The sequence below is a fragment of the Zingiber officinale genome, chromosome 3A, assembly GCF_018446385.1.
Source record: "Zingiber officinale cultivar Zhangliang chromosome 3A, Zo_v1.1, whole genome shotgun sequence".
Taxonomy (NCBI): Eukaryota; Viridiplantae; Streptophyta; class Magnoliopsida; order Zingiberales; family Zingiberaceae; genus Zingiber; species Zingiber officinale.
Genome location: NC_055990.1, coordinates 8,582,812 through 8,596,642, shown reverse-complemented (window position 1 = coordinate 8,596,642; position 13,831 = coordinate 8,582,812). Strand labels below are relative to the sequence as shown.

The 13,831-nt window shown below is 43.0% G+C and overlaps 2 protein-coding genes across 9 annotated transcripts; both read right to left on the bottom strand.

The window, feature by feature from the left end:
- Nucleotides 1–2,363: 2,363 nt before the first annotated feature.
- On the bottom strand, nt 2,364–4,575 carry LOC122051146. 8 transcript variants are annotated; one of them, XR_006131343.1, is made up of 5 exons: nt 4,204–4,575; nt 4,044–4,106; nt 3,857–3,949; nt 3,699–3,772; nt 3,554–3,613 (listed from the first exon to the last, which is right to left on the bottom strand). XR_006131343.1 is itself a non-coding variant. In XM_042612106.1 (4 exons), the coding sequence occupies exons 1-4, from the start codon at nt 4,331–4,333 to the stop codon at nt 2,557–2,559; spliced, it is 330 nt and encodes a 109-aa protein (XP_042468040.1). In that variant the 5' UTR covers nt 4,334–4,575; the 3' UTR covers nt 2,364–2,556. The 8 variants fall into 8 exon arrangements, 1 of the variants encoding a protein (XP_042468040.1); XR_006131342.1 differs by having other exon boundaries at nt 3,713–3,772; XR_006131345.1 differs by having other exon boundaries at nt 3,699–3,762.
- Nucleotides 4,576–4,841: 266 nt separating this feature from the next.
- On the bottom strand, nt 4,842–5,398 carry LOC122050187. The gene is made up of 2 exons (XM_042611118.1): nt 4,912–5,398; nt 4,842–4,852 (listed from the first exon to the last, which is right to left on the bottom strand). The coding sequence occupies exons 1-2, from the start codon at nt 5,396–5,398 to the stop codon at nt 4,842–4,844; spliced, it is 498 nt and encodes a 165-aa protein (XP_042467052.1).
- Nucleotides 5,399–13,831: the final 8,433 nt, after the last annotated feature.

The following is a 13,831-nucleotide window of genomic DNA, read 5'->3' as shown; positions in this document are numbered from 1 at the left end:
GCGGATGAATTGGCCAAAATGGCTAGCTCATTGTCCACTTTGGGGCATGGACCGTCTGATGGCACAAAGCCTACTAGTAGTTCAAATCGACTTGCAAGCCAATGTGGGAGAGCCAATCGATTGGAGATTCTCGATTACTTTATATATACAACAAGGTGTTTTGCCAGTCGACTTCGAGTCAACTCGGCTAGTTATGAGGAGGGCCAGCTGCTTCACTTTAATTGGAGATCAATTATATAAGCAAGCATTTTCACAACCCCTACTCAAGTGCGTCGAGCCAGATAGAGTTGATAATATTTTACAGGAAATCCATCAAGGTTATTATGGTAACCATGTAGGGGGAACGCTAGCTCACAAGGTGATACTAGCTAGTTATTTCTAGCCCATTATGCACGTAGACGCCATCCAGCTAGTAGCTATTTGCGTTTCTTACCAGAGACACCAAAATATATCTCACCGACAGACCAAGCCGTTGAAAACATCATTAGTCTTTTGCCCCTTCGATCAATGGGAGATAAATATTGGGGGTCTATTCCTCATCGCCCAGTTTAGAAGAGGTTTCTGCTCATAGCAGTTGATTATTCTCTAAATAGGTGGAAGCGAAAGCCCTAGCCAAAATCATTGAGCGGGCCATGATCAAATTCTTATGGATTAACATTCTGTGATGATTTAGAATTTATAGTATCCAAAATCACTTATTTAATTAAAGAAGTTTATGGAATTAATTACAATTTAATTGGAATTCAGATTTATTTGATTAGGGAGATTTATGGGATTAACTGTAATTTAATTAGAATTTGGATTTATTAAGTAAATGATTAAAAATAAAGGTTATATGATTTAGTAGGTATAAAAATTTATAAGACTTATAGATATAAATTTTTATATAAATTTATGTGATTTAATATGTATAAAATTTATAAGATCCATGGATATAAATTTTTATTAGTTATATAAAAATTTATATGAATTAGTAGTATATAAAAATTTATATAACCTATAGATATAAATTTTTATTATGGGTATAAAATTTATAAGACTGAATATGTATATAAAAATTTAGATAACAGATGAATATAAATTTTTATATAAAATTTATACGACATAGTATAATAAAAATAAAATTTATATGAATTAGCATATATAAAAATTTATAGAACTTAGAATGTATAAAATATTTATAAGACTAGGTATGTATAAAATTTATATAACTCATAGATATAAATTTTATTATATAAAAATTTAAAAGACTTAGTATATATATAAAAATTTATATAATGTATGAATATAATTTTTCATAGGACTTAGTATAATAAAAAAAATTATATGACTTAATTGATAAAATTTAGATGTTTTTTTAAATTTGTTATGTGGTAATTTTAATAGGACTAGGTCCAATATTTCTTGTAAAAGAAACAAAGAAAGACAAAGCCCTAAAACTTCCACCTTCCATAAAACCCTTACAAAAAAAAAAAACTCCATCTTGTTGATGAATCCTACCGGCCCTAAGCCCCTCACCCTCACTAAGTTCTGTCGGTTCTAGAGCTCCAAGGAAAGACAAAGAAGAGGGAATTAGTAGCTAAAGATTGAAGTCATGTTCCCTACTTGTATTATGTGTTAGTTAGTCTCTATAATTAGTGAAATTCGGATCCTATTGTCCTTGATGTTCTTTGCTGTTTTTAGGAAGATGACACCTTAGTTTAGGTTCTTTTCTTAAGCTCCAAAGGGTTTGTATAAGTGAGGGCTTCGGATTACATGAGGGGTAGTTTCCTCACAAAGTTTTAAGGGTGTTCATCATGTTTTTACTTTACAAGTTTGTGCATGTTCTTTACCTTCTAGTTGCTTTAAATCCTTCTTATAATATGTAGAATTAAGGGATAGGTAAATAAAACATTTTAGGGAAATTAATCTGAATTTAATGTCATTTAATTACTAGTAAAAACGTTTAGGATTCTTTACACTTCATGAAATCGGATTCTTGATCATAGTTTTAATATTTCATATAGTTGCTTCATTATTTTGATGCATACAATGACCCTTAAAATTAGTAAACTCGTGGTTAATGCATAGAGAACATTTTAGGTGAATTAATCTAAATTTAATGTTATTTAATTACTGATAAAAATGTTTATGATTCTTTATACTTCATGAAATCGGATCATTGTTTGTAATTTTAGTGTTTCATGTAATTTCTTTATTTTTTTTTATGCATACAATGTCACGCCCCGAGAGTAAAGTTGTCCGACAAAAATCGGACAACATCTCCCCTGTAACAGTGACATATGGAACCAATATATATAGCCAACAGACATACATATGTAGTATATAGCCAACACGACTAGAATAAACCACAACCACGCAGATAATAAATCGCCCACTCGGCTGGTAAACCAAACACAACGGAAAATGAACTACAAGTACCAAAAATACCAAAAGAACTCACCACGGGCCGACCCGGCTAGACTCCTCGACAAAACGAGCAACCACAAAATACATCAAGTCCCAAAAGGGTTATTACAATACCAAAATTAAAAAGTTCAACTCACAACTAGAAATCTAAACAAAATCGGAAACCCGTCCTCGAAAGTGACGTGGGACTGGCAGTCGGGATCCCCCAAGTGTACTGGCATCACTATCAGCTACCTGGTGAAATTACCAATGTATAGGGTGGTGGTGAGTATGAAACTCAGCGAGCAAAGAATAGATAGTGGATGAGTAACATAAATAGTTAAGAGTACAACAGGATACAGTCTCGGAAAGATAAATAGCAGATACCACTATGTATGACAAAGAATCTATATATATATACATACCTGATACCATATCCTAAGCTAGTATAAGGTCTGAGGTAACATAAACTGCTGAAGAACTACTCATAAACACCCAGATCACATGTGAGGTATACTGTCGAAGAAATCCGTGTACGAGTATACATAACAAATACATGATAACAGAACTGCATAAGTAAACATATAACAGCAGAAACAGGTATAAAAGGAACAGCGTATGCACGTATGGTCACCCCGCCCACCACTCTGCACCACGACCCCTGTATGGTCGAGAGGCCGGATCGATGACAACTGTACGACACTCCAGCCGTCACTACCCATGAGTGACCGAGTGCAGCGCGGCAGGACAAGCGACACGCTCCAGCCGCCACTACCCATGAGTGGCCGAGCGTACGACTTTGGCCAATGACCGTCTCAACCACAAGGGAGCCTAGGTCATCGGCGATGCATGCAATGACATGATGCAAATAATGCAACAATCATCATATATACAAAATCAGGTACGCTACATGAAGCCACATGCTCAATATGAAGCATAAATAAACAATAAGCTAAACAGGTAACATGGTATCTAGTATCTGCTAATTATCAGGTATAACAACGGGAGACTGTATAGATACGAATATGAGCATCTCAAAGATTGCGTGGATAAAGTATCAAGCACAAGAAGCAAATACGAGTGGAGTCAAGATAGATACTACATATCGGAAACTAACATCATGCACTAAGATCATAACTAAAGAAACAGGTCTAGAAATACCCGCCTCTATATGTAAGCTGGATCCGACGTCAACTTCGTCACGTCTCCTGTCTCGATCAAAGTCCTGCATCAACATATCAATATAAACCATCTACCGAATAACTAAACCAATATACAAGATAGGTAATTAATCCGAATTCGTTCATTACCCGAATAAACTCACCCAATCTACTAATCCCCATTACTGATCCACACCAACCAACCACAACTCCCCTACATTATACTATCAAAATTGAGCTAGCAAATCATGCATTCATTCCTCAAACCCAACTACCACTGATATAGCTTATCTTATATCAAAACTTACCTCTGATGATTCCCTGCCCGAAGGTACAATTACCGGCACAGGTCCTCTAGTGATACCTGCTACCAAGAACCACAAATAGAGCTCCTATAGAGCCTACATCCATTGCCATCACACAATTCAACACAATACGAATCATGTCCAAAACCTAGAGCCACAGATCTACCATTTAGAGCTGTAGAGTCCTTACCTTCTTATCTCCGGATGAAGAACAACAGCCGGCAGTTGTGGCTGGGACTGCCACCATGAACCACTGCCAAAACAACACCCCAATCAATCCAATCCTCCTGAACTGACATCAACCCACAGGTCTTCATAGCTAAGAAAACCCTAATTTACACCATCCTCACCTCAATTTACCTCAACGCCGGAAATCACCTCAACGACACAGAGATCCTGATGGAGAAACTCAGCCTTAGGGCTCGGGAAGGTGGGGTGTCTTCCTGAGGTGCAGATCCTCGGCCAGCATCGCTCCGGCATAGGCGACCCAACTCCGGTGTCTACCGAGCTCCGACTACCTCACCCGACCAAAGGCTCTCCACGCGACGCAGGAATCCGGAGGGAAGAGCAGGACCTTAGTGACTCTGTAGGCGAGGATAGGGGACTGGGAGGCTTTGGTGAGACCTCGGCGCACCACCCGTCACCGTGAGCGCGGAGTGAAGGGAGTCACAGCGCTAGATTGGGGAAAACTTGAGCGACGGCCGCAAGGTAAGGGAGTCAGCGTTATTAGGGTTTTGCTAGGCACTGTAGCTTCTTATACAGGTAGAGGTTTAAGTTCGGTTAGGTCCTCATTACCCCTTAATTACACCTCCTCTAATGGTAATTTCATTTCCCTCTTAATCCCAATAATATATCCCCTTAAACATCGTCATACATCCTCTAAATAAATCCAGAAAAATGAATTAAAATTCCCATAAATTATTATGGGTTTATTTATTTTGCCGTATTTAACATTCTCCCCCTCTAATAAAAAATTTGGTCCCCAAATTTACGACATAACTGCATCAAACGGCAAACAACACCCGTGATCATTTTTATTAAAGAAATAACTTACATACCTTCATTAAACAAATGTGGATACCGCGCTCGGATCTCATCCTCCAGCTCCCAGGTTGCCTCGTCATCTGAATGGCGCTCCCATCCAACCTTGACCAATCGGATTATCTTGTTTCGCAGCTGGCGGTCCTTGCGATCCAATATCCGCACTGGAACCTCCTCATATGTCACATCTGGCTGAAGGGTGATCGATACATCTGTCAAAATATGCTCAGGATGTGGCACGTATTTTCTCAACATAGATACGTGAAATATATCATGCACTCTGACAATGGATGGTGGTAGCGCCAACCGATAGGCTACCTCACCGATCCTCTCAAGTATTTGAAAGGGTCCGATGTAACGAGGAGCTAACTTCCCTCTCAATCCAAACCTCCTAACTCCCTTGGTGGGAGACACTCGCAAGAACACATGATCGTTCACAGAGAACTCCAACGGTCTCCGTCTCCGATCTGCATAGCTTTTCTGCCGGTCCTGGGCTTCTGACATTCTGCGTCTGATGGTGCCAACCAACTCTGCATCTCACTGAATACGCTGGGGGCCCAAGACTGATGATTCTCCAACCTCGTCCCAAAAAGTAGGAGATCTACATGCTCTGCCATATAATGCCTCGAATGGTGCCATCTGAATCGCTGAGTGGTAACTATTATTATATGCAAACTCCACCAAGTGCAGATGCTCCTCCCAGCTACCACCGAAATCCATAACACAAGATCTCAATAGATCCTCCAATGTCTGAATAGTACGCTCCGACTGCCCGTCCGTCTGGGGGTGAAATGCAGTACTAAAACGAAGTTCCGTACCCATGGCCTGCTGAAGACTCCGCCAAAATCGAGAGGTAAATCGTGGATCTCTATCTGATATAATACTCAGAGGTATACTATGCAATCTGATGATCTCCATGCAGTATAACTCCGCCAATCGATCCAACGAATCCGTCCGACGGATCGGTAAGAAGTGTGCAGATTTGGTTAACCGATCAACGATTACCCAAATCGCATCATGACTCTTCCGGGTTCGGGGTAGACCTACCACAAAGTCCATCGTGATATGCTCCCATTTCCATTCTGGTATTTCTATCTTCTGCAGTAACCCAGCTGGTCTCTGATGCTCTGCCTTAATCTGCTGATAAACTAAACACTGTGCCACGAATGTCGCAATATCTTTCTTCATACCACTCCACCAGTATGATCATTTCAGATCTCTGTACATGCGAGTACCTCCTGGATGAATCGCAAATCTAGACCGATGTGCTTCCCGTAATAAGCCCTCCTGAACAGGATGTGACTCAGGGACACATAATCTTCCGCGAAAATACAGAATTCCACTATCATCACAAGTAAACTCTGTCTGCTGCCCTGAGGTAACTCTGCTACGTAAAAACTGTAAATGCTGATCTGTAGCCTGAGCCTCTTTGATACATTCTACTATAGGTGACTGAGCAACCATGGTGACCAGTAGACCTCACTCTGTCTGTGCTCGCTCCATCAACCCCAACTCAGAAAAGCTCTGTATCAACTCTGTAACCATCACTCGGTGACAAGCCAACACTCCTCGAGATTTCCTGCTCAAGGCATCGACCACCACATTGGCTTTTCCCGGGTGATAATTAATTGTACAGTCATAATCTTTCAAGATTTCTATCCATCTTCTCTGACGCAGATTCAGTTCCTTCTGGGTAAACAAATATTTGAGACTTTTATGATCTGTGTAAATCTCAAAGGTGATCCCATATAAATGATGTCTCCAAATTTTCAGTGCAAAGATGATAGCTGCCAACTCCAAATCATGAACTGGATAGTTCCTCTCATGATCTTTCAGCTGATGTGAGGCATATGACACCACCCGATCGCGCTGCATAAGTACAACACCCAATCCCTGATATGATGCATCCGTGAAAAGTACAAAGCCATCCATGCCAGAGGGAAGTACTAACACTGGTGCAGTAACAAGCCTCCGCTTGAGCTCTTGGAAACTCTGCTCACAAGATTCTGTCCAGCTAAACCTCTCTCCCTTCCGGGTCAATCGTGTCAATGGCAAGGCTATGCTGAAAAAACCCTCAACAAACCTCCGATAATACCCAGCTAATCCCAAGAAGCTACGAATCTCCTGTACCGTCCTCGGCTGCTCCCAACTAGTGATGGCCTCAATCTTCTGTGGATCTACAGATATACCTCTGCTGGAGACAACGTGTCCATGGAAACCCACCGAAGGTAGCCAAAAGGCGCATTTACTAAACTTCGCATAGAGGTGTTCTCGCCGTAGCGTCTCCAAAACTATGCGAAGATGTCGCTTGTGTTCCTCCTCAGACCGGGAATATATCAGAATGTCGTCAATGAACACGATGATGAACTGATCCAGATATTCAAGGAATACCCTGTTCATCAGATCCATGAACACAGCTGGAGCATTGGTAAGCCCAAATGGCATTACCAAGAACTCGTAGTGACCATAACGAGTGCGAAAAGATGTCTTCAGAATATCTGAGTCTTTAACCCCGAGCTGATGATAACCTGACCGTAAATCAATCTTGGAATACACACAGGTATCCTTCAGCTGGTCGAATAAATCTTCTATACGAGGTAATGCGTACCTGTACTTAATAGTCATCGCATTCAGCTGCCGATAATCAATGCATAATCTCAATGATCCATCTTTCTTCTTGACGAAGAGTACTGGGGCTCCCCACGGGGAAACACTGGGACGGATGAATCCTCTATCCAACAGCTCCTGCAACTGCACCTTCAGCTCCTCTAACTCCTTTGGTGCCATACGATAAGGAGTCTTGGATACCGGTGTAGTACCCGAAACCAACTCAATAGTAAACTCGACTTGCCTTTTAGGAGGCAAACCGGGGAGTTCGTCAGGGAACACATCTGGAAATTCTCGAACAACAGGAACGTCCGAGAGCTGTGGTAATGCTTATGAGTCAGCTTTAACCATGGACAGCAAATATCCCTGACAACCCTGTGCCAACAATCTCCTCGCTTGCATTGCTGATATGACTGCTATTTCATCACTTCCGGTTCCAAAGAATACCCAAGATGGTAGACCAGGAGGTCGGAATGTGACTACTCTAGCTCCGCAATCGACAGTGGCATGGTTCATGGCCAACCAATCCATGCCTAATATAACATCAAATTCCACCATCTCTAATACCTGCAGATCCACTATAAGAGTCTGTCCATTGAAGTCCAAAGGACACCCTTTGACTTCCAGACCAATACTTAGTACCTCGCCAAATGGTAGAGATACCGTCAACCCATAAGTCCGACGAGAAGGCAGCCTCCCGATTTTACCCGTGTCACGGCATAAACACGACCTACCTCTGAGCTCAACTGTGGCATACCTGAGGTGGTCTACGCTGGAATCGAAAATACAAGAGATGGCTGCTGATACTGAGTCTGAGGCTGATATGCTGAATAAGGATGAGGTGGATGAAAATCTGGCTGTACTGGAAGGGTCTGATGAGAAGACGTCGCAGTAGAATACTGTGTAGTCACTAGTTCCTGACCCTGAATATGATATATCTGTCCCGGAGAATGCGGTGGTCGCTGCTGATGTGGAGCACCCTGACTCTTCTGTGCTCCTTTCTGTGGTCGTGTCTGTGAGGGTTGTCCCCCCTGTGAAGTACCCTTAGTAGCCTCCAACTGTGCCTTCAACGTACAATCCCGACTCTCATGCCCTGGTTGCTTGCAATAATAACAAATGGAGTGATCCAAGGGGCAATGAAGTTTGGTATGACTTTTGGAGCCACACTGGTAAAATCTAGATCACGTTCTATCTTTCTTCTAATCATGCTGAGGAGGACGAGATGTTCCATCCGATGTCCGCCTTGACTTCTGCGGCCGTGAAGATCCTCCAGAGGTAGCCTGTGAACTCTGACCCTTGTTCCCTCTCTTTTGTGATGACTGCTTGTCATGGCCTTTCTCCTGATTTACCTGCTGCTGAGTCATCTCGATAAACAGTGCACGATCCAAAACTTCTCGATAGGAGCTACTCGGAAATCCTGACATCCTGAGCCGAATATATGCTGCTAAACCCTGGGTGAACTGCTGCATCCGGTCATAATCCTGTGCCACTAAATGAGGACAAAACTCTGCTAATCTACAGAATTCAGCGTTGTATTCCATCACCGTTCGATCGCCCTGCTTGAGATTCAGGAATTCCTGGCGTCGAGCTAGACAGGATGTGGCTGGAAAATACTGTCGCTCAAAAGCATCCCGAAACATCACCCACGTGATGCGCTGTTCCCCAAAGATTGTCTTCTGCATCTCCCACTATGTGACCGCCTAATCCCGGAGGTGATACGTCGCCAATTCCACTTTCTCTTCATCTGAGCAACTCATGTATCCGAAAGTGTTTTCCAAATTCTTCAACCAGCTATGAGCAGCCCAAGGGTCTGCTCCGCCCTGGTATAGAGTAACCCTGTCCTTGACGGACCTCGCCAACAGCGGTATACGCGCTCTATCCCTCATCCAGTCAGTAGTAGCAGGTGCAGGTTCTCCTGATGGTATCACAGAAGGATATCCCTGAGTATGAAATCCCTGATCTCTCACAGGTGGTACTACTGAAGGGATCTCCTGAGGCTGACGTCCCTGGTCTCTATGAGGAATCGATGGACCTGCCCGCGACTAACCATCTCAACATCAGTTGGATCCCTGGAAGAATCTGTTGGAGCAATCCCAATGGTCCGCGGGACCATGTGTTTTGGTGTTTGGGCAAAGGGTTTAAGTTAGGATTACCCTTGTTATTTGATATGTGTACTTGAGTTGTGCAGGACTGCAGGTGACACATGTGACTCAGGTTGACGGCTTCGGGTCCGGTAAAGGATGGAGCATCCGAGGGACCATGGACAAGGCAGCAAGGACAATGGCCGAGGGATGGCATTGGAGACAAGCCGCGGGCTTGGATGCATCCGAGGGACGAGAGCCAAAGGAAGTAGGCTTGAAGGCAAGAGGTCAAGGCTTCAAAAAGAGTCAAATGAGTCATGAGGGTACGAGTGCATGAGAGATTGTACTCGGAGTAAAATCCAAGTTTTAGGGTGTTACTGTAGCGGCACTGTAGCAGTTACTGTAGTGCAATGTAGCAGTTACTGTAGCAGTCGACTGGTGCAAGGACCAGTCGACTGGTAACGGGCAAATCAGGTTCTGATTTGTTCCAAGCTCTATAAGAAGGAGCTTGGTATGACCGGCCAAGGCGACGAAATTAGACTTGGTTAAAGCCTAATTAGTAGTCACAAGAGTTCTCAAGTGCTTGTGTAATCCAAGAGGTCTTGGTGAGTTTGTGGCGAGGTTTCTCCACCCACAAGGAGCGACTTGAGATAGCCGGAGTTTGCCGGGGGTTAATCCACCGACGGATAGGGATTGTCCACCTCAAGGATAAGCCGTGGAGTAGGAGCCCTAATCTCCGAACCACGTTAAACGAACGTGTTAGCGGTTTGCTTTCTCTTTCTTATAGTGTTTAGCTTTCTACTTGTTTGTATTAGTTTGTATTTCCGTTGCGCACTAACAAGTGTAGGGTGAAAGCGAGTATTTGTGGGTGCCGTCTATCCAACCCCCCTTCAAGTCGGTCACCGATCCTCCAACAATTGGTATCAGAGCGAGGACGCTCTCCATTGGACTAACCGCCAAGGAAGCAAGAAGATGGCCTACTTGATAGAACCACCGAAGTTCGAAGGAGGAAGCTTATGGGACATCACCTTTTGGATGGTGAAGATGAAGAACTTCTTCGAAACGGATTGGGACACAATGATAGTGGTGGAGGAACCATTCGAAGTCCCTAAAGACAAGAAAGGGAAGAAGCTCCGACCACGACATTGGACGGAGGAGCAAATCACACGGTCAAAGGCAAACGATAAGGTAATATCAATTTTGGTAGATATTTTGCCTTCTAACGTGTTAAGTGATGTAGGTGAGTATGAAAATGCCCATGAATTATGGAGCAAAGTGAAGAAATTTCCATGGGAGGAATTTTTGCCTACACTAGAAGAAGAAGAAAAAGAAAAATCCGAAGAAACGGATGTAGTTGCTCAAGAAGAGGAGGTGGAGCAACCGGAAGTTAAGCCATGCTCAACATCCGAGGAGGAAAAGGAGGAGAAGGAAGATGAGGCATCATCTACATCCTCAATAATTGAAGAAAATTCCAAGGCTAGTGAAGAAGAAGAAGAGGTCTTGGAAGTGGTTAATCTAGCAAGCACCTCCACCGAAGCGAAGTCAAAAGACCATATAAGAATAGATGTCCTATGGGTAAGAAGAAGGTAACTCCTAAACCCAATCAAGTTATTTTGAATACTAACATGGGTTGTAGGAATAAAGAAGCCCAAAAGAAGGAGAAGAAATGGCACATAGTGTGCTTTACGTGTGGTGAGCAGGGTCATTACCACACCAAATGCCCAAAGAAGAAGGAAATCAAGAAGTTGGCGCATTTGAAGAAATGGGAGAAGAAGAAGAGGAGCTCAAATCAAGGGGGAGCTTCAAGGGTAAGGGAGGTATACCCTAACTTGAAGGTTAATTCAAATTCAAATTCTTACGTTCCCATGCATGCTAGGAGAAATAATGATTATCATTATGTAGCAATGAAAAATTTTGGATTTAAATATCATGATAAGAATAGGGTTAATGTAGATCATAACCCTAGGAGACCTATACATGATAGACCTAGACACGTTAAATTCTCATTACCTAAGGAGAAGAAGGTAATGGAGAACCAAGGCATTAATCCCAAGAAGGGGAGACACATGCCTAGGAAGGGTAGGTCTAGGAATGTCCAAGGTGGACAAATTAACTCTAGGGTTAGGAACCTAGAGAAGGAGAATCAAGCTTTAAGGGGAAAGCTTGATAAGTTAGAACAATTCCTTAAGAGATTCAATGTTGGATCTAAGGGATTAAGTATGGTGTTGGGTAGCCAAAAACCCAACAATGATAGATCGGGCTTGGGATACCAATCTAGTCCCTCCAAGGTCAAAAGGAGACCATGTGCTAGGGTGGCATATGATAAGGGAAAGGGAGAGTCATCCAAGGCCAATAAAAAGAAATATGCTAGGGTTGCATATGATTATGGCAAGGATGATGTGTCCAAGGTCAAGAAGATAAGGAGATCTTCTAAGGGACATCATTGTGGTTTAGCCACAATAGATGAGTCACCTAAGGAGGTGGCTAAGGTTAAGAGCTCTAGGGGGAGCTCAAAGAGTCAAATTGGGACCCATGGCCAATGGATCTCAGGTGGCTTTTACTTGGGAGTCTAGAGGAGCCATGGAGTGTGTCAAATGGTTTAGAGACGGACTTGAGTCTCAAACCTGGGGATTTGGCGCACATATGGATTATGTTTCATACAAGGAAATATGACATTAAGGGTCATATTTCATGATAATTGGTTTTGGATGTATAGATGCCATATAAACCAATGCTAGGGATGCATTGTGGGTTGGTATGGGCAAATACATCAAAAGGAAGCCAAAACTAGGACTTTAGGTCAAAGTTCAATTGAACCATTTAGCTAGTTTTGGATTTTGTGTCAATATTGGGATTGGTGATAGATATATTTTTTAATATATTTTTCCCAGGTAGACAAGGGTACAATAGACCTCTCCACAAAATTTGGGAATTTTTGGAGGTCTAGGGAATTTCTGGTGCATTTCTGAAGTTGACCTGAAAAGGCTGATTTTTGCAGAATTAAGGTACCAGTCGACTGGAGCAGATACCAGTCGACTGGTAACAATGTTTTTGAGCACAGAATAGTTCTGTAAGCTCATTTTGACGAGGGCAGTCAACTGGTACCGACACCAGTCGACTGGCACTTGGGGCAGTCGACTGGCACTTGGGGCAGTCGACTGATACCAGTCTGAAACTGTTTTCAGCATTGGTTTGTGACCATGTCAACTCACTTAGATGTATGGGATCCATGGGGGATAGATACATGAGTTTAGGGTCAGTTTGGATGATAAGTTTTCAACAATTGGGATATTGTTGGAGAACTTTTTGGATGTTAGGCAAAGGGGGAGAAGTAAGGTTTAAATTGGGAAAACCTTAAGTGTCTTTGCATAGGGGGAGCCTTGGGATAGGTTCTTAAAAAGCCCGTGGTAAAATCTTAGCTCAATGGGGAGCTTAGGTATAGGGGGAGCCTTGTGATAGGTTCCAATGCTTGGTGCATTGTTTCGGCGGTTGCCAAGTGTGTAGCCTTGGCAATGTAAGTCCATTCGGTGGTTGCCAAGTGTGTAGCCTTGGTAACGTAAGTCCATTCGGCGGTGTAAGTCCAAGTGTGTAACCTTGGCATCGTTAGTCCATTTGTTTTAGCATGTTTGTTTTGCTATATGTTTTCCCTAACTTAAACGTATTGCCAAACACCAAAAAGGGGGAGATTGTTGGAGCAATCTCAATGGTCCGCGGGACCATGTGTTTTGGTGTTTGGGCAAAGGGTTTAAGTTAGGATTACCCTTGTTATTTGATATGTGTACTTGAGTTGTGCAGGACTGCAGGTGACACATGTGACTCAGGTTGACGGCTTCTGGTCCGGTGAAGGATGGAGCATCTGAGGGACCATGGATAAGGCAGCAAGGACAATGGCCGAGGGACTTGAGGCATACGTGAAGGATGACATTGGAGACAAGCCGCGAGCTTGATGGACGCGAGCCAAAGGAAGTAGGCTTGAAGGCAAGAGGTCAAGAGCGAAGAAGAGTCAAATGAGTCGTGAGGTTACGAGTGCATGAGAGATTGTACTCGAGTAAAATCCAAGTTTTAGGGTGTTATTGTGCGTAGCGATTCTTGTAGCGTCTTGTGATCGACTAGTGTATGGACGATGTCGATGCTGTATGTGAATAACCGTTGAGAGAGTCGTTGGGTGGCATCGATCGTGGTGCAGGACCGGACAGGCAAATCAGGTTCGATTTGTTCCAAGCTCTATAAGAAGGAGCTTGGTATGGTA